Source organism: Pseudorca crassidens, chromosome 11 (assembly GCF_039906515.1).
Source record: "Pseudorca crassidens isolate mPseCra1 chromosome 11, mPseCra1.hap1, whole genome shotgun sequence".
Taxonomy (NCBI): domain Eukaryota; kingdom Metazoa; phylum Chordata; class Mammalia; order Artiodactyla; family Delphinidae; genus Pseudorca; species Pseudorca crassidens.
Window position 1 is genome coordinate 39,693,690 of NC_090306.1, and position 24,378 is coordinate 39,718,067.

The window sequence follows — 24,378 nt, forward strand, 5'->3', positions numbered from 1 at the left end:
ATTTTCCCTACAGAATACACGTTCCCCCACTTGGAGTCAGAGTAATTGATACTTTAACAACATCCTCCATTGGCCCCCACTTCGTCTTTAAACACCATGCAAACGCGCTCTCCTTCAGGGTCCTGCCTGGGAGCTCCAGCAGCGTTTCCCCCCTCTCTCGTAACATATGTCAAAGAGAGCGAGGCTCCGGACGTGCCCATATATGACCTTGGAACAGAAAGCTGCCTCGTTTGGAGGCAACGTTCGGGGGAACCCTCCCCACTCCCACCCTCGCGTGCTCTCGCCTCCCCCTTCGGCGAGTTCAGTCGCGTGCACAACGCGGGCGCCGGCTACTCCCTCTCTTCTCCCGACTTCCTTCTGAGAGCCTATAAACCGGGGGAAGTTCAATCATTCCTCAGCGAGCCTCGGCGCTCACTGGGCATGCTCAGTGGCCGGGCCCGGCTCCGGTGGCCAGAGGCTGCCTTGGGCTCTAGGGCTCGGGTCGGCGGCCGCTTGGGCTCGGCTTCCCCGAGCGCGGGCTGAGTACAGCGGCCCCTGAGCCGGGAGCGAGACGCGCCCCGCCGTCCCCGCCCGGGCGCCGGCCTCGCCCGAGCGCCGTCGTTCCGGACCCCGAAAGCCCCCAACTTCGCGCCAAGTTCCGAGCCGCCTCCGGGGGGAGCCATGCAAATGATGACCAGGGACGGTCTGCTAGAAATGGAGCTGGAGGAGGACGACGACGACGATGGGGATATCGGTGAGCCGCGGGTTCCGGGGGTGAGCTGACGCCGGGCCCCGCGTCCGCTCCCGAAAGCCCGAGCCAAAGCGGGAGAAGTCGGGTACTGCGCGTGGGCGCCGCGCCCTCGGGAATGGAAGTTGGCGGGGACCCTCGGCCGCTCAGAGGAGCTCGGGTGCGGGGGGCCGTGGGGGTGGGGGGAAGCCCGCGCCGCACGCCCCGGGCCGCAGTGCGGCTGCCTCGCGCCGCTGACCGCCGGGCGAGCGGGCGGCCCCCGGGAAAGCCGGGGAGGCGCGGGGTACGCATCGGCCCCTAGGTCAGTTTCCGGACGGGCGAGGGACGCGGGCCCTGAGTAGTCACGGTAGATACGGGGACGCCCCCGAGCGCGGAAGTCTTGACTCAGAAAAACAACTTTTGGATCATTTTCTCCGGCTCGAACAGGCGTGGGCGGCGAGCCCGTGGGCGGGGTTCGGGGAGCGCGCCCGGGTTGGGAGAGCAGGGGTGTGACCCGCCTGAATCCTCCTTAAGGTGAAAGCAAACGGCGTGGCTCTGGGACGGAGGGTTGGGCCTGGGTGGGGCGGCCCGGGAACTAATTTGTGGCCGCTGGGCGCGGGCCGGGATCCTTTTTCCATCAGCAGCACCCGCGGGGGAACGGATGGGAGGAGGAAGCCCTTAGTCTGGGTGGACCGCAAGGCATTTCCTACCCGTCCAGAGGGCCCCGGTGCCCCATTTCTGGTTAAAAGTGCTTAGAAAGAGTGGACAGAACGGAGGGAGAGCTGTTTAAGAGTTAAACAAACAAACGGAGTGGGAGGAGGTGAGGAAGGCGAAAGCAATTGGAGCAGTGGGGAGAAAATCTGGTCCCTAAAGAGAACACTGCCAGGGAATGATGGCATATTGGGTCCGTCCGGAAGACGAGCAGTTAAATTACTAGGCAGACTCTGACTCAGTTTCCTGGACGCCAAATCAGTTTTAAAAACGTAACAGTTCCTGCTCATGTGCTAATACTTTTCTCTAATATATGCTTCTCTAATACCTTCTTCTCTAATAACTTTAGAAGTCATTTTAGGAGATAGATGTGGTTTTTCGTTCACGTTTTAGGTTCTGCTCATTTATTTTTCTGGTTTTTCCAGCTCTATTGAGATATAATTGACATATAACAATGTGTAAGTTTAAGGTGTACAACGTCTTGATTCGACACATTTATAAGTTGCAGAATGATTACCACCATAGAGTTAGCCAACACCTCTGCAACGTCACTTAATTGTGTCACTTAATTTTTTGTGGCAAGAACATTTAAGATCTTCTCTCAAAGTATAAGATACAGTATTATGAACTCTAATCACTCTGCTGGAAATAGATCCCTGGAACTTATTCATCTTCTAACTGGAAGTGTACCCTTTGACCAGTATCTCCTCACCTCCCCCGCCCCCCCCCCACATTCTACTGTTTCTGTGAGTTCACCTTTTTTATATTTCACATATAAGTGATATCATACAGTATTTGTCTTTCTCTGCCTTATTTCACTTAACATAATGCCCTCAAGTTCCATTTGCTTGTTGTTGCAAATGACAGGATTTCCTTCTTTCTCATGGCTGAATAATATTCCATTACATATATATATATATGACACATCATCTCTGTCCATTCATCTGTAGACAGACAATTAACGTCTTTCCATATCTTGGCTATTGTAGGCACTGCTCATTTAAATCCAAAAACAAATTTAATAGAAGGGATTATACTCCATGGTTTAGCATTACCTTTCATTCACTTGAGAACAGTTTATTAGGTGTCCATTCTTATGGAGGGAGCAAATAGTAGTATTCTTTTTTATAGGAGAGAAAACTGACGCTCACAGGTTCATCTGCCTAGCTTCTCACACAGCTTATTAAGATTCAAACCCAGGTTTTCTGACTTGCAAGACCTGTGCATACTGATGCCCTTTTCAGCGGGTCACTCCAGCTGTCACATAATATATAATGCTACTATTTAGCAGGCTGCCGTAGTAAATCATGATTGCATACAATATAAATCATAGGAACAAACTTTAAAAAGTTACAATAAAATTAGCACAGTCTGTTTCATAGGAAAACACTCATCTGTTATGGTGAGGTGTCACTGTTTACACTGACAGTTGTAAATAAATAAGGGTAAAAACCCAAATGGAAATTGAAGTAAGCAAGAGACTTTGAGCTTTGTTCCAACCTGCCATCAGTAGATCTCAATTTAGAAAGAAAACTAACTTGGGCTAGTTTGTATTAACCTGATAGTTGTATCAAGTCAAACAGTATAGATATATTTAAGAAAAAGTTAAATATCTCTACTCTTCTTGCATCCCACCCTCCATAGTCTACTGAAATTAATACTTTTGTAGTTGTAGGATTAGGTGTTGGGAGGCAAAAAATGAGTAAGATGCATGCTTTGGCTGTGGAGAGGTGGGTCCCATGGAACCAACCATTGCAGTAAGTGCTGTTATTGAGGTACATACACAGCTGTGGAGGAGGATGGGAGACCGCTGCAAAGAAGAGATTGTTGGGCCAGGTGCTGAAGAAGCAGGCAGGCATAAAGGGCAGGAGGAGAGTCTGGAGTTTCAAGTACTGCCTATGGTGGAAGGGAGCAGTCACGAGGCTGGGAAGGCAGGGGGGTGTGGCACCATGAAGAATCCTCCAAACGTTTTAAGGGTTTTGGATTTTACCCTGTAGGTGATTTGGAGCTCCAGAAAGGTTATACGGAAAGGAGTGATAGAATCAAATTTGCTTTTGGAAAGATCTCCCTGGCAGTGCATTGGGAAATGGGTTGGAGAGGGGAGATGCTTGAGGTAAGCCTTTCTGGTAGTCAGGTTCAGAAATGGCCTGCAGTGGCCATGAGAATATAGAGGAGTGGGTCTGAGAGCTCATGAAAGAGGCAGCATCTCCAAGGTCTTGGAGACCGAATGTGTCCAGCAAGCAGAGAGGAGCCTGGGATGACTCTTGGACTTGAGGGCAGTGGCAGGTGGAGGAGAACAGATGTGCAGGAGGGGAGAATTTTGTATTGTTCCAACAAGCCTTACATTCTTCTCTGCTTTAGCTCAGACCATTCCCCTTCCCAGTAATACTGGACTCTCCTCTTTCTCAGCAGCTCTCTCTCCTTCTAAACCTGTCACAATCCCAGGAAGCTATTGTTCCCTCTAGCCCAAAGCACCCACCGATGAATGCTCACACCCCTTATTTTTCTGTTCCATGCAATTAGCATTCACCTTGTATTTTTGCTATTCATTATCTTTGCATTAATTAATCCCCCCAACTAGAATGTAAATTTCTTGGGGACTGAGACTAGGTCATGCAAAATATCCCAAATGTTGTAGACATGCCATTACTATAATTTAAGAAAATTCTCACTTCCTCACCCTCTAAAGTGAAAGCTTCTCAAAGGCAGCTGTTTTGTGTACTTTCTGTTCTAAGCTATGTCCCTAGTGCTTGGAATGGTGCTTGATATTCAGTGGAAGCCAAGCAAATCATTGTTGAAAGAAAGAATAAATGAATTACTTTGAATAATTAAACAAATAAATTAAATTATTTAATTAAGTAAATTTATTTAATTAAATAAATAAATGAATAATAAACATAATGCTTAGTGGTTTTTATGGCCCTCATGGAGTTCTCTTCTTTGGCACCTGGAGATGCCCACAGTCATCTGCTATAAAAACGTTGATTGTACATACTCTTCCAGGAACTCTTCTAGGTTCTGTGGTCCCTGACCTCTGGAACCTCACTATCTAGGAAGGAAGCAGATATATGAATAGATAATTGCAGTCATCTGTGATTAATGCTGTACTGTAATCAAGATGTGTACCAGGGTCAGTGGTGGTACCAAGGATAAAACATGTAACCTTGCTTAGGGGAATCCAGGATGGCTCTACAGAGGCAGTGCCTATGCCAGCCCTGGACGAATAACCAGATAGGTGAGGGAAGGAGCTAGAACAGTAGAGTGTCCTGAGCATTCCTAAATGTTCCCTGATTTCTCAACAAATCACCCTTGATGCTGCCCTTGCCTTATTTGCTATGACAAGTGTAAATGGTGTGTGTGTGTGTGTGTGTGTGTGTGTGTGTGTGTGTGTGTGTGTGTGTGTGTGTATTCTTTACCAGGGTATGACAGCTAAAAACAAAGCAAACTATTCTTAAAGTCATTCTCTTTGAACACAGTCAGTCTTAACCTGTTGCATAAACCTTTTATTATTTTCAGTTTCAAATCCACAGTCACAATTTAGCTTCCATGTTCTGACTCTCAAGTCAAATAATTGCTTTCCAAAATGTTCCCCAGTCTCATCTTACAAGTCTCATTATTCTTTGGATCTGACACAAACAGAGGTCTAAAAGAGGAAAAGAGTTCTACACACATGCCCCCCACCCCTTTTTTTTCCTCAAGGAGTTGTAACAGTCACGTATGTTGATTGCTGTATATTTGTGTTTTTTCCTCTTAGAAACCAAGGAATTTACACTAAAAGCTCCTGTGAAGATTTCCCTCAGAGATATTATTTAAATTCTGACATTCTTGGGGGAAGATTATACTATACTGTTAAGAATTCCACAGTCAGGCTTTAAGTTAAAGGATGGTCTTGAACTCTCAAAGCGTTATTTGTAGCAAGTTAGATTAAAATCATTGTATTTTATAGAAGTTTCGACTCTAGCTAATACTTAAGGTTTTCTTATGTTATCATACATATCAGTTTGTGTTTTGTATTCCAGTCAATTCAGTAAATCTTAAAACGTATAGTCTTAGGGGGAGAAGTGCTATCTTATTTCCCTTTGTATGCTACAGCCTACATATAGTAATGCTTTTCACATAGTCCCAAACATTTGTTAAGGGATTGTTTTTTAGATTGTAACAGGAAGCTTTGTTTGCTATAAGATTTAAGCTGCTTGATCTGCTTTTGATACAAATCATTCAGGGCTGGGTCTGTGCAAAAATCACGATTTTTAGAACAGAAAAACATCATTTCCAATCACCTTCAACCAAGGAAACGTACTCCTTGACTGATTGGTAACTCATATGTAAATGTAGAGGTTGTGAGAATTTAATACAGTCAAGTGATTGTCTTATGCCATTATTGCTTTTCTTTTAGTTTTGTCTTGCTTTTTTAAAGGCAACTAAAATTATTTAGCAGCCATCCCAAGGAGCAGCCAGTTTAAATACTAGGTGAAAATGTCAACAATAGAATATTTTGGACATGTACCAAAGAGCAATCCAAATACTATTCAGCCCCAAATCAGATAGAACGTTTGCACAGAAGACAAGTTGAAGGGTTAATAGGCAACTTTCTCTGCCGTGGTCTTATTACTGCCCTGGCTACATGTCTGAATACTAATTGAAAGAACTTGCTGCAGTAAGTTATTCAGCAGCCAAAAATACAAATGAAAGAAAATATATTCTTTTGTGAAGTCCAGATGTTGCTTTTATATTTAATGCTTTCAATCTGAGACATTGAAACTCTACTATTTCCTACATTATTTAAAAATACAAATACTTGAAATTGGGGGAAGAAAGGATATTAGTCATTAAAATTCTCTTTTCTATAATTTTTATTTTAACTTTGGCAGAACTTTAGCCAAAGGTCAAAGTCATGTAAATAGATGTTCTTTCACAAAGTAGAATTATGCAAATTACAGGCTTGTTTATAAAGCTTGTTTTATATAAACTAAGATTGTGTTTACATAATTGATTTTTTTATGATTCTTCAGACATTCTATCTAGACGTTTGAAAAATAGTCTTTGGCTTTGCACAGACAGGGTGATGGTTAGATTTTTCTTGTGGCATCCCATAGACACAGACTTAAGCATTAAAAAAATTTTTTTTCTGATTTCTGCAACGTTTTTAAGAAAAATTGTTCCCCACTAAATTAAAAAAAAAATACACCCTCCCCACATATAAAACTTAGACCCTTAACATTATTTTCAGTGTTTTATTATAATTTATATTATGATTTTAAACAATTGCATTCATTTGTTGTATCATTTTATTTCCTTCTACTGTTACTTATTAAACAATTCCTGAATGCTCAATCTGTGTAAAACATAAGATACTTTTTTCTAAAGAGACAAAAGAAAAACAAATAAAACACACCTTTGTTTCTAAGTAATACAAATAGTGAAGAAACAGTGTAAGCTCACTGATCTTAGATGCTACTTAGGGAAAGTAGATTTTAAAGACTGAGTTTCTTGGTTTCTTTGGGGAAAGTTAATCCCTAAAGAGGACATTTGAAAAACAAAAAGGAAGAAAGAGCCTGTGAAGGCTGTGCTGATGGAGAACTGTGAGGAGGGAAGGAGACAGGCCTGCAGTCAGAAGACCTCAATTAGCGGTTGGCTTTGGCACCTAGAATCTATCACCTGGGGCAAGTTTCTTGGCTTCTCAGCCTGTCTTTTCAGCCATGTGGGGTTGCTAGGAGGATGCAAGAAGGCATGTACAATGGGGGGTGTGGGGCCTTTTCACTCACACTACCTGAGTGGCAGTTACAATATCACCATCATAATGAATTTTTTTATTTAAAAGCAGTCATGGGAACTGCTACTCTTTTTTTTTTTTTTAAACATCTTTATTGGAGTATAATTGCTTTACAATAGTGTGTTAGCTTCTGCTGTATAACAAAGTGAATCAGCTATACATACGGAACTGTTACTCTTAACCTTGGAGAGCTCTAAGTCCTTGCCTGGTTTTGTGTTGTTCTGTGTCATATTATGCATGCAGGAACTGTCCACTAAGTGTCAGGTTAAGGGTGATCATGACCGTGGCTGTGCTACAGACACATGTACTTAAAGATAAAAGAGTTGAAGAATAGCATGTGGTTTCTGCAAAGAGATAATCACTGAGTGTGCTTTCCTATACTCTTACTGATCTTCTGACAGAATGACAGTGTTATTCAGATTCCGGGAAACCTATTTCAGGGGGAATCTCTTTCAGGGAATCTTAGCAAAAGGTTCCAACAGCTGACACTTGGCTCCCAATAAATGGCTCATAAATGTAGGGATTGTATTTCCATTGGTAGCACATGTGGCTTATCCTATCCTCCCAATTGCTGTCAGGCAGTTCTTACCAAGTATGTATGCCCCCATGTGTCACCACGTAACTGAATGCATAAGAAGTGAGGAAGAAGACTTTTTTTAAGTAAGAAGTGAATAGCTTTTATTACAAATCGAGCCTTTAGAATATCACAGGAGAACTGAGGAGAGAGATTAAAACTGAGAGAGTTTTGATTGATGATGAGATTCTCCATTGTCACTACTGAATTGTGGAAACATGGAGGATCTTTCATAGTGTTCCCCATTCCGTGGAGAGAGGGAAGTCACAAGGCAGTGAAGGGAGATTGTTGACCTGGTGTTAAAAACCTTTGACTTGACTTTGACATCCTTCCCACCACCCCTTTCCCAATTTCTGATCATTGTACATATGCAGGCACTGTCAGTCTTGGCCGCTCGTCCTCTTAATGTCTTCTAGAATTGGAGATTATCCTGCCTTTCTCAGAGGGGACCTTCTCAGCCCCTTGTTGCCTCGGCATACTCAAACCCCGCTCTCAGAGGGCTGGGGGATGGATGCCTTGGGAATCGACATCCGCTTGGATCTGGAGGGAAGAAGGAGAGGTGAGGCCCCAGGGATTCCCCCCCCCCCAACAAAGCCCTGGATAAGTGTAGGTATTAGGGATCAGGTGAAAATGATCTTTTCTTGAGGTTTGGATTTGCAGATGAAAACCTGAATTTCATTAGAGGTACTTATACTGGAGGCAAAAGAGAAGGATGACTCTTCCCTGTGTTGGAAGATCATTTCCACCGTCTGTTACAGACAGCCTCACCTTGGCCAAGGATGTGGACCTGCGTCCTGTTGGACTACGAATATCTGTGGTGAGGGAGAAAGGGGCCACTCTGCTGGCCTGTGGTCCTTTTTATTTATCCACGTCAGCTCCTTCTCCCCAGTTGAGTCTGTTATCTTGCCTCTGACTCAGTACTTTTGTCCGACACTTAGCCTGGGTCTGCAGAGGTGGAGGGCACCACTACTTAAACTTACGTTTTAGACAGGTATAAGTTCAAATTCTAGTCCAGACATTCACTAATGGTGTGACCTTGAGTGATTAACATAACTTTCTCCTCCTCTGTAAAATGGAGCTAATATTAGAACCTACTTCAAAGGTGATTGTGTTAAAAATGACGATTTTAAAAAGCTTACTTTGCAGGATGGTGGTGCCTGATACACTAAAAGCCCTCCATAATTATGAGCTAACGTTAGTATTATAGATAGCTGCTTTTACCTATATTTTAACTCAGACGTATCTCTTTTGCTTTTTATTAGCAGTTTTACCATTCTTCCACTTATATAGCTGTCATTTTTTGTCGTTTTCATTGAACTGTGAGCATCTTGAGGCTATCATCTCAGTGAGCAGCTTAATGCCTGGCACAGCATAGGCGATCAATACAAGTTTGTTGAATGAATGAGGAGATGAATGAAAGATATTGACTATTGAAGAGCTCTGTGCTATGATTGGAAAGGTAGGCCTTTGGACACAGATCAACCCTTGGACAGGTTCATAAAACTTTGGAGCCTTGGTTTCCATATTAGAAAAGTGTAGTAGAGATAATAATACAGAAAGGGTAATGATGCTTTACGGAATTGTTATAAAGTTTAAAGTTAACATATAAAAGGATGAGGAACAGTTCCAGGCACATAATAGGCCAATAAATAATAGTGACAGTCCTGATAAAGCAACTAAAAATGGAGAAATGTAAGTGACTGGCGTAACCTAAGTTGGATTTTCCAGTAGATGGATTTCACAATAGAATTGTATCATCCCTTTGAATATATATAATTTTAGTAAGAAAGGTAAGAGAATATAGGATAAAGATATAATGAAATTTAAATGATACTTTGATAGCCTTTACACTAAAGAAAATGTGTGAGAAATAGGAGCATTTCTTAATCTAGCAAATTTAAGATTTTGAAAGTATCTTTTATCAAAGTCTAAAGGGTAAAGTTGATATTGATCATGTGAACTTTCAATGAAATAAACAATAAAATATGTAGTTTTAAATAAATATGTAATTTTGCTTATGTGAATGGTCAGTTCTTTTAAACGGGAAAATTCTAAAATGTTTAATTTGCCTACAAGACTAAAATGTCTGTTCATTGAGTTTTATTGAAAAGTTTGAAGTAAAACCTGTTAAAAGAGACGGGTGTGATACGGATCAAAATGATAGAACAGAAGACATGAACACACAGAGAAATTGCTACCCTTATGGTTTGAATTGTTTTGAATTTAGTGATATAAAAAAAAAATCCATACCTAATTTGCAAAATAGGTATATGAAATAATGTTTCTCATTTTGTAAGCTTGAAGTTTGGGAATGATTCAGCCTACATCAGTTTGTTAGAAATTAAACACTGCCAGGCCCCCTCTAGCAGCATCAGACCTAAGAAAAGTTAGACGTTCCATTCCATTTGGGTAGGTGAGAGCAAAAGCATAGGAAGAAGGCTCTTTTTAATCCCCAAATACAGTAGAGTTTAAGGTTATTTGCTTTATAAGTAAGGCTTTCCTAGAAGTGACTTTTCAGTAAAAGCCAGAGTTACATCCTTCAGTTAACTGCACTTAGGACTGCAGTTCCTGTTGTCCCCTGGGTTTCAGCCTATCCTCCATCCACAAGATGCCAGATTGTCTCATATTTCCTGCCTCCATTTAAATTTAGGTAGAGTCTGTCATACAGAGTGAAGTAAGTCAGAAAGAGAGAGACAAATACCGTATGCTAACACATATATATGGAATTTAAGAAAAAAAAAAAAATGTCATGAAAAACCTAGGGGTGAAACAGGAATAAAGACACAGACTTACTAGAGAATGGACTTGAGGCTATGGGGAGGGGGAAGGGTAAACGGTGACAAAGCAATAAAGAGGCATGGACATGTATACACTACCAAACGTAAGGTAGATAGCTAGTGGGAAGCAGCCACATAGCACAGGGAGGTCAGCTCGGTGCTGTGTGACCGCCTGGAGGGGTGGGATAGGGAGGGTGGGAGGGAGGGTGACACAAGCGGGAAGAGATATGGGAACATATGTATATATATAACTGATTCATTTTGTTGTGAAGCTGAAACTAACATACCATTGTAAAGCAATTATGCTCCAATAAAGATGTTTAAAAAAAAAAAATTTAGGTAGTATTTAGTACTCACTGGGTACATGCTTCTATAACAGGCATATTGCAGCTTACAAATCACAGAGGAGACGTGAACATTTCTAACAGGCTTTGCCCTCCACTCTAAGGGTGAGCAACACAGCAAATGGCTTTTGAGCAATGGGGTAATCATGGTTTTCCTGAGGGTTACAGTTGCCTAAACTGTGGCTAGTGGCTTGTTTTCTACTCCAAAATACTTACTTTGAAGAGTTCAGTCACCATACTGACTGACTTTGGCACACACACAGAAATCCCTTTGCAAGCTGATCATGGAATTGCTAGCAGTGGCCTTCCTAAATCAGGTCTATTGCTTTTTTAAAAAGTCATGTACATAGAGATTTCATTTAGCTCAGAGCACTGGCTTGATCTTATCTCACAATCTTTATTAATTGAGTAAATATTTTCTGAAGACTTCCTATAGGTCATGTGCTATTCAAGGTCTGAGGATAGAACCAGGGAGAGAAGATCACATCTATCGGTGGAGCTTATATTCTAATAAGTGATCAAATAAAATCCAAAAATGCATGTGGAAATCCATTCATTTACCTAATGTCAGCTTAGCACCTTCTCTGTGCCAGGCATTGTGCTGGGCACTAGGAATTTAATACACAAGACAGAAGAAACGGCCTCTGCCCTCGACGAGTAGCCATGCTGGCAGGGAAGACAAACATGCCCACCGATCACCAGCAAATTATATGTAAAGATTGTGAAAAAAGAGACAGAACCAGGATAACACAGCCGAGGACGGAAGTGGGGTGTATCCAAAGCCGGTTCAGGGGGCTGGGCCCTCCCTGGGGGATGGCTGACAAGTACAGCTGTTTTTCTCATAATTCTAAAAATAGCATGGACTTAGACTATAATCTTTAAAAAGCAGGTCTACAGGAAGGCTCAAGATGTACATTAGATTAACCTGTAAAACGCCGCACGTGTTTTCAGGCTCACAACTTCAGCTGTACTGGGGGAATCCTCCACGCAGGAACTTTCTTTGTATTGATTTCAGTAGCTGTTAACGCACCTTGCGAAGGTGAGCAAGTAGCATTACTGCTGTACTTTCGGTTCTGTGCCTCTCCTTTCCTTGGTAGATGGGCTAAAATGTCAGCACTGCATTGGAAAGCAGCAAAACCTCGTGGGTCACTCCCAGTTCCTTTCTGTCTGTCTTTGTAGCTCGGTGTAGCATAATCTTCTAACTGAAGTTGGAGGAGAAGGTGAGGTTGGGTGCAAGCAATTCTGTGCGTTTTCCCTGAGCTGTCAGAGGAGGATGGGTAGATGGGGTAGGTACCTCTTGTTCCTGTGCTCCATCCTTTCCTCTCCTGACTTGAACGGGGCGGGGAGCTAACAAGAATGCCTTTTCTAGATTCTCAGCCGGGAGCTGCTTCTCTGGTCTTCCTGCACAGGTCGCTGTGGGGTGTGACTCATTCCTGTTTGGAAGTGACCGACTTTGGCTGAGAGTCATAACCAAGCCCCTGAAGCATGAATCAGAATTTGTGTGATGGTGGAAAAGCCCCACAGAGACCCTGAGGTGCTCTCTCAAGAATTTCTCCCCTTGAGAAATCCTAATACTAGAGAAACACTCTCTAAACCATAAGGTCCTACTGTATAGCACAGAGAACTGTATTCAATATCCTGTGATAAACCGTGGAAAGGAATATAAAAAAAGACTATATATATGTGTAACTGAATCACTTTGCTGTACAGCAGAGATGAATACAACAGGGTAAATCAACTATACTTCAATAAAAAAATATTGAAAAGAAAATTAAAAAAATAGAGAAACACTCTCCAGAATTCCTTCACTGTGAGTAGCCAGTACCCTGGTATTAGAGTAATATGGAAGATGCAAGTTAAAACTTCTTTTGTTTTCAGTTGATAGGACAGAAAGAAGCAGATGCAAATTGTTTCCATTTACTCTTAAAAAATCCTGTTATTTTTCTGTGTTAGGATCTTTTCATACATGACTGAAATCTAGCAGGCAATATGACTGTATTGTTCAACTTATTGTTATATCCATTACAACTAATTCCTTTCAGATGGAGCCTGTTTTCCTTATAAATGCCATTGAGATCAAGTATAAGAGATCCTATCATTAACCCTTTGCCATGCTTTTATCTGAACCCTCCATTCTAGTAATGTTTATTTAGTCCAGTGTTATTTTTAACATGTAAAAGGCATATTTTATACTATAAAATGCACAGTTCAGTGTTCAGTTTAGTAAATTTTGACAATTCTGTAACCACCCACCCAAAATAAGACAGAGGACATTTTCATAGTCCTTTCATTTCAGGCTGTCACCACCCCCCAATCCAGGCAAACACTTAATGACATCTACTACCATAAATTGGTTTCACCTGTTCTTAAACTTCATATAAATGGAATCATAGAGAATATAGTCTTGTGTAGCTGGCTTCTTTCACTTGGCATAATATTTTCGGAGATTCATCCATGTTGTGGGTATCAATAGCAGTCTAGTATATTTTTAACTATAAGAATATCTGGAAAAATATTTTGAATTACGTCTTAACATATTACATCTCGGATAAGGAGCAAACTAACAATACTTAACCTTTTAATTCTATTTTTACTCTAAAGTCAAGTACTTTTTGGTCTTAGTTATTTTTGTGCTTTGTAATCTTTTTAGAAGCTCATACAATGCCTTGCCTGTAATAGGAAATTGGCAGATGTTCCCTTTAAGTTGGAAGGGAATGTATGAGGAAAATTAACTCGTATCTCACTTTATAGAAATTCAGATTTTAACTGCCCGCTGTGGTGTGAAACCAAACAGCACATTCATTCTGGGCACTGGTCTGCTGATGATTTTACTGATGAGTGTACTCGTCCAGAGTGGACCGTTTGTGGGCTCTTTCCTCCAGTGTAAGGAGTTCAAGTGTGATAATAATTCATTTTTCCAAAAGGTCAGTTCTTACTGATTTTTATTTTAACTGGTAAAAATATTCTAAACAGATATTATTAGCCTCATTCGGTAATTGAAGAGCTCTGAGAACAAAAACAGTAACGGTGACCTATCCAAAATGAAGGAGCGAGTCAGTGTCGGTGCAAGATACTCGATTCCAAAATATTTGTTCTAGCACATGTGTTGCAAGCTCCCAGAGAAGTTATTGACACTGACGTTGGTTTCCTTTAAGAGTGACTCATGATTTCTTGAGCCTGGTTTCCACTGTTAGTCATCCCCACTGCTTGGGTTAAAGCAGGCTGTTAGACTCTGCCTGGATTCCAGCCTTCACAGTCCCCCCACCTGGCCCCCACCCCCTTGATTCCCACCTCCTGGCTCAGCCACTCAGCAGTCTCTGGAACCAATTCTGACTCCAGGCAAGCAGGATTTTATAATTCAGCCTTTAGTATCAGTGCAGCATCAACCTTGTGTTTGTGGTTCAGTTCAGGTAAGTTGGCTTGTCCTTTTTTTCCCCAGTTGCCTAAACTCCTTTCTCAGAAACATGCCTAGAACGTCAGTATCCCTAGTTCTTCAGGTCCTGTCTTAGTCCCATCAGTGTCTCCTGATAGCTCTCATGCCTGGGAAGTGAAGTCCTTCCTCCCCCTATGTGGTGCCCCCTGTCCCTCGCCAGGAGCAGACCGTAATCATGGCCTGCCCGTGTCCCCAGATTTAATAACGTGAGCTGTGCCTCTGTTCCTTTCTTTAGCTGTGCTTACCAGTGGTACCGTAAATCTTGGACCCTAAATTGCCATCAGGCTGTATTTCTTTCCAGTCCATTTCATTAGTCATGCCGTGCTGGCTGCTATAAGTGGGGCTGAGTAAGAGTGGGATACAGTTTCCTGCAGTAAGAGATAGGAGACTTAACTTCAGCCCGGCACCTAAGAAAGATCAAGTGTTTACTGGAATGTGGGCAGACCACCTCCTGGGCAAGGAGGAAATCTGCGCCTGGCAGTAAACAGTTCTATTCAAAAGCAGTTCCCCAGTGCTGGGAAGGGACCTAGTTGAGCATCGGGGTAACTGACCCAAGCTGGTACTCAGCTGCGAGTGCTGATGACTGTGGCTGGAGACCTTCCTTCCCCGTTCTTCAATATGGAAAAAAGATATTTTCCTAATCTTGTGCACGTACAGCTTTAAGAAAAGTACCCTGGTCAAAATTTCCAGTATTTGAAAATATGCTGAGAATCCAAAAAGTAGAGAACCACTCTGAGCTTTTTCCTTCCCTACCTGATGCCAGTGGCGTTTCTGAACGAGCATGCTGGTCTGCTTCCACATATGCCTTGGTTACCGCATCCTCTGGCAGGTGACCTGCCTCTTGGTTCCTGCACTGGGCTTAGTCCAGGCGTTTGCTTCCAGGCCTCCTTCCCCCCAGGCCGCCTCTGCAGCCTCATCCTGGATCTCCCCTGGGTCAGGCTGACTGTCTTTGGAAATGGCAGAGACTGTATATGATGGGGAGAGGGGTCTCACCTGCCTTAGGAGAGGGAAATTAGCTAAGGTGAACGCACAGGCAAGACGCTCCTAACCCAGCTGTGACAGAACCTAGAAGACATCAGGTTCACGTTTTAATTATTTCAAAAAAGCGATAAATGCCGTGAATAGGCCGACTACATAAGGTTGATTGTCAGACTTCTAATAGAGCTAGTGTGTGTCCCTGTCATTTGTTTTATTAAGCTTTATGAGTTTTCACATGTGAAGTTGAAAGGAGATTGAGAAAGGTTCCCTTCAGAATTTTAAATTTTATACAATAAGGTTACAGTATTTCACAAACCTTTGAAAAAAGCTGATTGTGACTACTGACTTTTAATCTGCAGCTAGAACAGAAATGTATATATTAACCAATATTTTGCAAACATATGTAGAAAATCCATCGTCTGTGGCTTCTGTATACCGTGTTGATTTATTTGTTACTTTATTTGTCCACAAGTAGTAAGAGATTATTTGGATAATAAAATAATTATGGTGACACATTGCTTTGTAGCTTTCTGAAGTCTAAATGAATTTATTGTACATAGGAGTCACCTTGACCATGCATTCTGAACTTTTAAAAGCACCACTTTCTTCGTATTAACCCAGTCGTGACCATCTGGAATAAAGCATTTTATTTTTCTACGTATCTCTCCTCAAATATAAAGCAGTGATTGAATTTACCTCCTTTTTGGTCTTATTAGAGATGTTTATAGATACATATTTTAGTGTAATTCATTACTGCAGATTAAATGGGAGAGATTCAGACATAGTACAGATTGTCTCTCATTTAATCTCCTGGAAATGTGCAGTATAGAGAAATACTTAAATAACTTAAAGCTCATTTTCTTGTAGGAGTGGTATATAAAAAAGATTAGACTAAGGGTCTTTTGTCCTGTGTTTTATAGAAATAATCACAAATACTTTAATCCAATATAAATGCTGTATAAAGCTTTTCCTGTAGCTTAAAAATTGATTGGACAGGGAAATACAGTAACCATATAAAATCATACTTGATTTTTGATGACAGAATAGTAAAAGTTTCTGTTCATGTTCTTCATGATTCCTGCCGTATTTTTATTGCAGCCGTTAGAAGATGAGTGAGTGAAAGGCTTTGCAAGTGGGAGGGGTGGGTTTCGAAAGGGCTCTTTGAAGCCGCGGTCCCTAACCTTTTTGGCACCAGGGACCGGTTTCGTGGAAGACAGTTTTTCCACGGACGGTGGGGGCGATGGTTCAGCCAGTAATGAGAGCGATGGGGAGCGACGCGGAGCGGCAGATGAAGCTTCCCTTGCCCGCCTCTCACCTCCTGCGGTGCGGGCTGGTTCCTAACAGGCTGCGGGCCGGTAGCGGTCAGCAGCCCAGGGATTGCGGACCCCTGCTTTAAAGGGCAGTATCTGTGAGGCATCTTTTTTTTTTTTTTGCGCTACGCGGGCCTCTCACTGTTGTGGCCTCTCCCGTTGCGGAGCACAGGCTCCGGACGCGCAGGCTCAGCGGCCATGGCTCACGGGCCTAGCAGCTCCGCGACATGTGGGATCCTCCCGCACCGGGGCACGAACCCGTGTCCCCTGCATCGGCAGGTGGACTCTCAACCACTGCGCCACCAGGGAAGCCCTGTGAGGCATCTTTGAGGAGGCTTGTGGGAGTCTGAGGCATGGAGGGTGGCCTTTTTTTTTTTTTTTTTTTTTTTTGGGCCACGAGGCTCGGCTTGCAGGATCTTAGTTCCCCCACCAGGGATCGAACCATGTCCCCTGCAGTGGAAGCACAGAGTCCTAACCACTGGACTGCAAGCTACCACCTGAGTTCTTAACTTAGGTCTGTAGATCGCCATGGGTGGGCTTGGAGGTGGGAGACTTCTTAGATCCCCTAAACTGTGTGGGAAAAGGTTTTATTTGCATATTTACAGGTCTCTGGAATCCATAACTGTCATCAGATTCTTAAGAATCTGATGCTTCTTGATCCAAAAGGCTTCTTGATCCAAAAGGACTGAATTGCCCGTTCGGTGAGACTGGGACAATTATGATACAAAACTCATGAGTTAAAGTTTGTCAACTGCACATAGCTGTAAAATCGCTAGCACTGCTGCCTTTTGAAACTGGAAGTCTCTTTCCCTGTGCTGTCATCATCCACTCCTGCACTGATATTCGTAAGCCCACCTGCCTTAAAATGTGTGCATGACGATGGCTTCCCTTACGTGGCTGTATTGGGGGAAGACCAGAGAAGGAATAGAGAATGTTCTTCTTATTATTATTTTTTTAATATTTCTTGACTTTTGACTTTCTGTTTTAATTAGGAATCTTTGGTCACAGGGGACAGAAAGTCAAATCAAGTGGCCTGAATAATCAAAAGAATTTATCAGTGCAATAAGTGAAAGGCTCAGGGGTAGTTTTCATTTCTGGAGGTAGCCTTGCCCATGGGTCTCATGGAAGGGACTCCCAGCAGTACCAGCTCTCTCCTTGTAGCTGAGGGCAGTGATGGTGTCCCACCTGCTACCCTACTTTCACCATGTCATCCACAGAAAGGAAGAGTTCAGGTAACTTCTCTTCCCTAGAAATCCCAGCAAATAGCGCTGATGGGATTGTATGCCCACCCCTGTAACCACCATTGTGGATGTGAATTACAGGGTATGTTGATGAGCCCTCGATGAGAGTGGAGTTACTTAAGCCGCATAAATGCAAATGAGGAGTATGTACATTTCTTTTGAACTTTTGTATTGTTACTTTCTAAAACCAAAACTGGGGTGAAATAATCTGTCGTTTCAGTATACTGAAATGTAATTTTTAATAGTCTTATGTTCGCTTTTCTTTTTAAATTTATTTATTTTATTTTTGGCTGCATCGGGTCTTCGTTGCTGCGCGCAGGCTTTCTCTAGTTGCGGCGAGCGGGGGCTACTCTTCATTGCGGTGCGCAGGCTTCTCAGTGTGGTGGCTTCTCTTGTTGTAGAGCCCAGGCTCTATGCATGCAGACTTCAGTAGTTGTGGCACACGGGCTCACTAGGTGTGGCTCGCAGGCTCTAGGGCGCAGGCTCAGTAGTTATGGCGCACCAGCTTAGTTGCTCCACGGCATGTGGGATCTTCCTGGACCAGGCCTCGAACCCATGTCCCCTGCATTGGCAGACAGATTCTTAACCACTGCACCACCAGGGAAGTTCCTGCTTTTCTTAATATAAAAATTGGAGTCATATTTTCTATTGCTCTGTCTTAAAAACAAACAAAAAATTAATATTGATTTTTTGGGGGGCCCTCATTAGAGCCCCTCCTCTCTCTCCTTGGGATGGTGGTGTTAGCAGCTCTTTATTGAAAAGATATTTCCGTGGCTTAATCTGCTTTTTCACTGTGTTACTACAAATGTTTTTCGAATATCTCTCCAGTGTAAAGCAGTAGAAAAGGCTCGTTGGGAAGGGTTTTCTGATGTTAGGTTGACTGAATTAAAATCTTTACTCTAATACATACTGGTTGTGCAAACTTAAGTAAGTTGTTGAATCCCTGAGCCGTTTTCTCTCTTTGTAAAGATAAAATGAGAAAATGTACTGAAAGGACTTTGTATAGTGCCTGGGACTAGTAGCGTTTATGTACGGTGCCTGGGACTAGTAGCTGTTTATATTAGTCAAATTATGCCAATCTCATGATTTCAAGTAAAATTATGATAATGTGTACAAGAACTTAATTATAGGCATTCATGAATGGGCCCATGGCTAATTAGTATGTCTATAGAAATAAAATGTTCATTGTAATTTTGCATAGATTCTCTTGGGTAGGATTCCAGAAGTTAGATTGACATTTTAGTCAAAAAAAACCCAAGAAGATTATTAAGTTGACAGAGGTAGCATATGGTACATTAATATTACTAATAAGCATTATTTGTGTTACTGAATTAAGTCTGAAAATATCAGGAGGGAAATTAGCTTAAAGCACTGAATTTCCAAGTCTGTCCGAGTGTAAGTACACAGTACATCTATAATTGATTTTATTCCTCAGGTGACTTTATTCAGTTTATACTGGGGCTCACTTTTCATAATATTATAAAAGGGATGAATAAAAATGAATATATTCATTTACCTTCTATGATAAATAGTTTCAGTCAGAATTGTTGAATCAGTGACATTCTTTGCAGCCAATGAGTACAAGACTGAAACCTGTTGAAAGTTTACTTTGTGGCTTTTGGGTTTCTTGCACTTTCCAGTGCAATCCTCTTTGAGTTCTTCAGGATTTTTTTAACCTGGGTCAGTATAGTGCCTGAAATATTTCTACACCTGGGAATTCAAATAAAAATAAACATTGCTAACCCTGAGGCAAGAGTAATGGGGCTGAGGTTGTTGGGCTTTGAAAAAGGAAGCCTGCCCAGTAACCTATAATAATGTAGAGAGGCCAGCTGTGGAAATGGATATAGAGGGAATCCTAGCAGATTTAGGGAATTCATTCTTGTAATTAACCTAATGGTATAGGTTGTTAAACATTTACATGGTCCAAATATAGACTTTTCCCTAAGACTGTTTAAAAATAGACAAAGGAGGGACTGGTCTGATTGTTTTGATACAGCCTTGCTGCCTATAAGGGTAGACCAGATGACTTCACATGGGTTAGTTCCATCCCATTTTCTAATGAAATCTATCAATCCGAGATTTGTTAAGTGTCTGCTCTATGCCTATCAGTGTTAAAAACTAAGAAGGTACATAAAAAGAGTAACATATGTTAAGTGCTATGTATAATTTTTGTTTTGTTTTTTATTGTGCTTTCTTTTTTTTTTAAACATCTTTATTGGAGTATAATTGCTTTACAGTGGTGTGTTAGTTTCTGCTGTATAATAAAGTGAATCAGCTGTACCTAAACATATATCCCCATATCTCATCCCTCTTGTATCTCCCTCCCACCCTCCCTATCCCACCCCCCTAGGTGGTCACAAAGCACTGAGCTGATCTCCCTGTGCTATGCGGCTGCTTCCCACTAGCTACCTATTTGACGTTTAGTAGTGTATATATGTCCAAATGCCATGTATAATTGTAAATACTCTGTATGTAGTACATTTAATGGTTATAATAATGCTATTGTTACCAACTCGGGTCCGGCTGCTCGCTGCTTGAAAATCAATATGAGAGAGAGAGAAAGAGAGACAAATGTTGGTAGAAAGGAAAGTCACTTTTAATCAGAATGCTGGCAATCCAGGGAGACAGTGGACTCAGTGTCACCCCAAAACTACCTCTGAAGCTTGGCCATGAAAGCTTTTAAAGGGAAAAAGGGAAGTAATCTCAGTTAATCATTGAGATGGGGGGCAGAGTCATCGCCTTTCCCCACTGTGTGCAGGCTTGTGTGCAAATTTGCTGACTCCTTGTGATTTTTCTTTAGATGCTACCTTGTTCATACAGTTTGTCCTCGAGATTACTGAAGGGGAAGCTAGGGAAGAGATCTGGTCATCTGTTAATTACTTATTCTTCATTTCTACTTCTTTGATCTATGGAAAGAACCAACAAGTTAGGTAAAGTATTGTGTTATCAAAAGATTTGAAAGGTGTGCTAGGGCCAGAGATGAATAGAGCATGGGGGTGCCTGGTTTAAGGTTAGTGACAAGACAGAGGGGCCTCCTGCAGAGAGCTCTTTCCTGCAAAGAGCTCTTTCCAGCCAGAAGTTGCTTACAGATCCCCACTTGTCAGAACATCATTCCATTTCTGTGGGATAATGGATGAAGGTGTGTCTTCTGTAACTTCTTCCTGCTGACGTAGGTGCCACATTCTTAGAGTGGGAGATGTCGACATGGGTCTGTAGCATCTCTTTGCTGACAGTTGTACCTGCCCGTATAAATATACAGGTAGAACAAGCTACAATGATTTTGATGCCCACAAAGATATAGATTATTATGAGCAATAGTGTTAATCCCATTCTCTTAAGGCCAGTTCTTGGAATTGTGCTAGTCATAGACTCAATATTGCTCCAGGTGGAGCAGCTTCTGTCATGGCTGCCGTCTGGTCATCATGCAGTCAGCCTTCTTCCTCTGGTGACAGTTACAGTGTTTGTAAAACAACTCAGGAATGTGCATTAGACACTGAATGTGTGACTCTATTGTCTTAATCATTAGCTGCTTGAGCCTCTGCTCCTTTGTGACTCAGGGAAGCCTGGGAGACTTCAGCTTCTCTGCAAACGAGGCAGGAGACATGAAGGGGCCTTTGTACTTGGGGGTGGGGAGCTCACAGAGCTCTGCTCGGTTCCTCTATTAGGTAGGTGCTATTATTATAATACCGTTTTTATGGATGATACAGTTGAGGGTCAGGAAAGTCAAGTAATTCACTAAGGCCACACAGCAACTAAATAGTAAAAGCAGGATTGGAACTTAGGCTCAAACATTATACCGATTCCTGGACAGTCTAGTTATGGATACAAGAATGCAAAATAAAATAAGAACAGTATAAATATTTGATGAGCTAATGTACTGCAGGATTATGGATCTTATTTCATAAGAATCTCATTGCCATTAATTTTGTTTCATCTGCATGAAAACCCTGCTAAGTTCTCCCTAGGTGGAAGGCTGATCTGGATATGAGAGTGAGTCCTTAGAGTTAATGAAGGAAAGAGTTTGATAAATACTGCTGTAAAGTTACTTTTTCTTCCCCCTCCTGGCAAGCATATATAATGGTAATAACTTCATTTTGTGTAGCTGTGGCACTTACAGTTAACAAAGCACTTGAGTCTCGCTTGATTCTTACAACAATCATGTAGGGTTGGCAGGACATCCATTTTATAGATGAGGAAGCTGACCTGCTATGTCACCCTGAACTTTTGCCACTACGCTGTTCTGTTATTCAGTTTAGAAACCTTTTGCCAAATAGGATGGCTGCATTTTCTTTTGTGTTTATAGAGCATATACACGAGGTAGTAAAGAAAATGTGTTTTGTGATAAGTAAACTTTTTAGAAAAAACAAACCAAAGAATTTGGAATCAATTGACCTGAAGGAATATAGAGGAAGACACTGGCAAAAGGCATTTAAATAAAGGGTTGTGTTGGGCTTCCCTGGTGGCGCAGTGGTTGAGAGTCCACCTGCTGATGCAGGGGACACGGGTTCGTGCCCCGGTCTGGGAAGATCCCACATGCCGCAGAGCGGCTGGGCCCGTGAGCCATGGCTGCTGAGCCTGCGCGTCCGGAGCCTGTGCTCCGCAACAGGAGAGGCCACAACAGTGAGAGGCCCGCGTACCGCAAAAAAAAAAAAAAAAAATTAGAGCAGATGTACAATGTGTTTGATAGGCCACAAACAGGCTGTTCTAGTTAGCATAAAATTCAAGTTAACTCATGAATAAGCCAGAATGTCTTCCCTGTACCTCAGTATGTGAAAATTTCTTTTATCAAAAGTAACACCAAGGTTTACCTTGAAGATATTTCATGTGAAACGGGAATGAAGAGGTGAAACCTTAGGCATACTTTTTGAAGCTAATGCTACTGTCTATATTACTGAAGCAAATTTTGGTCAGAAGTTTTATTCCATACTCTCCAAGTAGTAATTCTTCCCAATTTCACCCAAGGAGAATGTTTAAGATAAAGGCGTTAGAAAGAAAATAGGTCAGATTGTCCTTAACTTTTAATAGAAGGTACAACTTCTGAGAATATACCCAAGTACTAGTTTTTGAGTTCCCACAATAACAGAATAAAAATGTGGAGATGGGATGTGATGAAACCAAGGTGGGTCCTTTGAAAGGACAGACCTGGGAGCCCAAAGGCCTGCTTTCTATTTTTAACCCGATTGCTAACTAGTGACCTTGGACACTTAACTAGTCTGGATCTGTTTCCTCAAAAGCCAACAGAATGTTTCGCCTGGAGATCTTCAAAGCCCCTTGCAAATTCTGTGATGCTCTACATAGTTGCTACATAACAAACTATCCTAAAGCTTAGTGACTGAGAGCAACAGACAGTTTACTACATCTTGTGAGTTTACAGAGATTCAGCCACGGCTCAGTGAGTAGTGCTCAGCTGGTAGACAGTCATGTCCAAGACAGCTTCCCTCATGTTTCTCTGACCTTGGCAGGGGGTCTGGAAGGCTGGGCCCAGCTGGAGCTGTCCATCAGCCTGGCAGCCTCAGGGTAATGGGACTTATGACAGGGCAACTCAGGACTCAGAGACCAGTGTTCCCATGGACAAGACCGGAGCTGCATGGCCCCTCACGGCCTGGCCTTTGAAGTCACAAACACCATTTCTATCAGACTCTGCTGGAGGAAGCAGTCACAAGCCTGCCCAGATTCAAGGGGAGGGGACATAGCTTCCACCATCTAATGAGAAGAGGTTCAAAGAATTAATGGCCATATTTTAAAGTTGCTATAGTCCCATTCACTGTGGAGGGTAAAGTTTGTTCAACTGTGGTAAAACTTGCTGTTTTAAATTTGGCCTTCTCGAAATCTTGGCAAGATGGAAAATTCATCCTTACGCCCTAGGAGAGAATGCAGATGACCAAAATTAACACCCTGTTCTCCACTCCTTTTTTCTTGCCCATTCTCTCGTAGTGTTTGCTTATTCATTGAACTTTTTAAAAACTTTTATTTGTTTAGCCTACATCTCAAAGTCCTCAACCACTGCTTAAGCTTTATTGTTATTATTATTATTGTTATACAATATAAAGAATACTAAGATCTTGGAAAGTGGAGCTTGAGAGTATATTCCAAGGGCTTGACATGGGGTGAAGAGCATGGGGTGTTTCCCAACCTTTTCTTTTCTTTTTTTAAAAAAATTATTTTGTTGAAGTATAGTTGATTTACAATATTGTGTTAATTTCTGCTGTACAGCAAAGTGATTCAGTTATACATATATACATTCTTTTTCATATTCTTTTCCATTATGGTTTATTACAGGATATTGAATATAGTTCCCTGTGCTATACGGTAGGACCTTGTTGTTTATCCAACAATCTATCTACCTAATCCCAAACTCTCAATCCATCCCTCCCCCACCCCCTCCCCTTTGACAACTACAAGCCTGTTCTCTGTGCCTGTGAGTCTGTTTCTGTTTTGTAGGTAAGTTCATTTGTGTCACATTAGATTCCATATGTAAGTGATATCTATCGTATGCTATTTGTCTTTCTCTTTCTAACTTAGTATGCTTAG

The 24,378-nt window shown here is 42.0% G+C and overlaps 1 protein-coding gene across 3 annotated transcripts in view; it reads left to right on the plus strand.

Annotated features, from left to right (window-relative positions):
* The first annotated feature begins 308 nt into the window (after positions 1-308).
* ANO6 (anoctamin 6) overlaps positions 309-24,378 on the plus strand; it is a 201,244-nt gene continuing 177,174 nt past the window's right edge. For 2 of the 3 annotated variants that reach the window (XM_067696281.1, XM_067696282.1), the window contains exon 1: positions 309-733. In XM_067696281.1, coding sequence (XP_067552382.1) covers positions 661-733 — 73 coding nt within the window. In that variant the 5' untranslated portion in view covers positions 309-660. Of the gene's footprint in view, positions 734-14,122; positions 14,296-24,378 lie in introns of those variants that run through there. The other variant, XM_067696283.1, reaches the window with a different exon arrangement.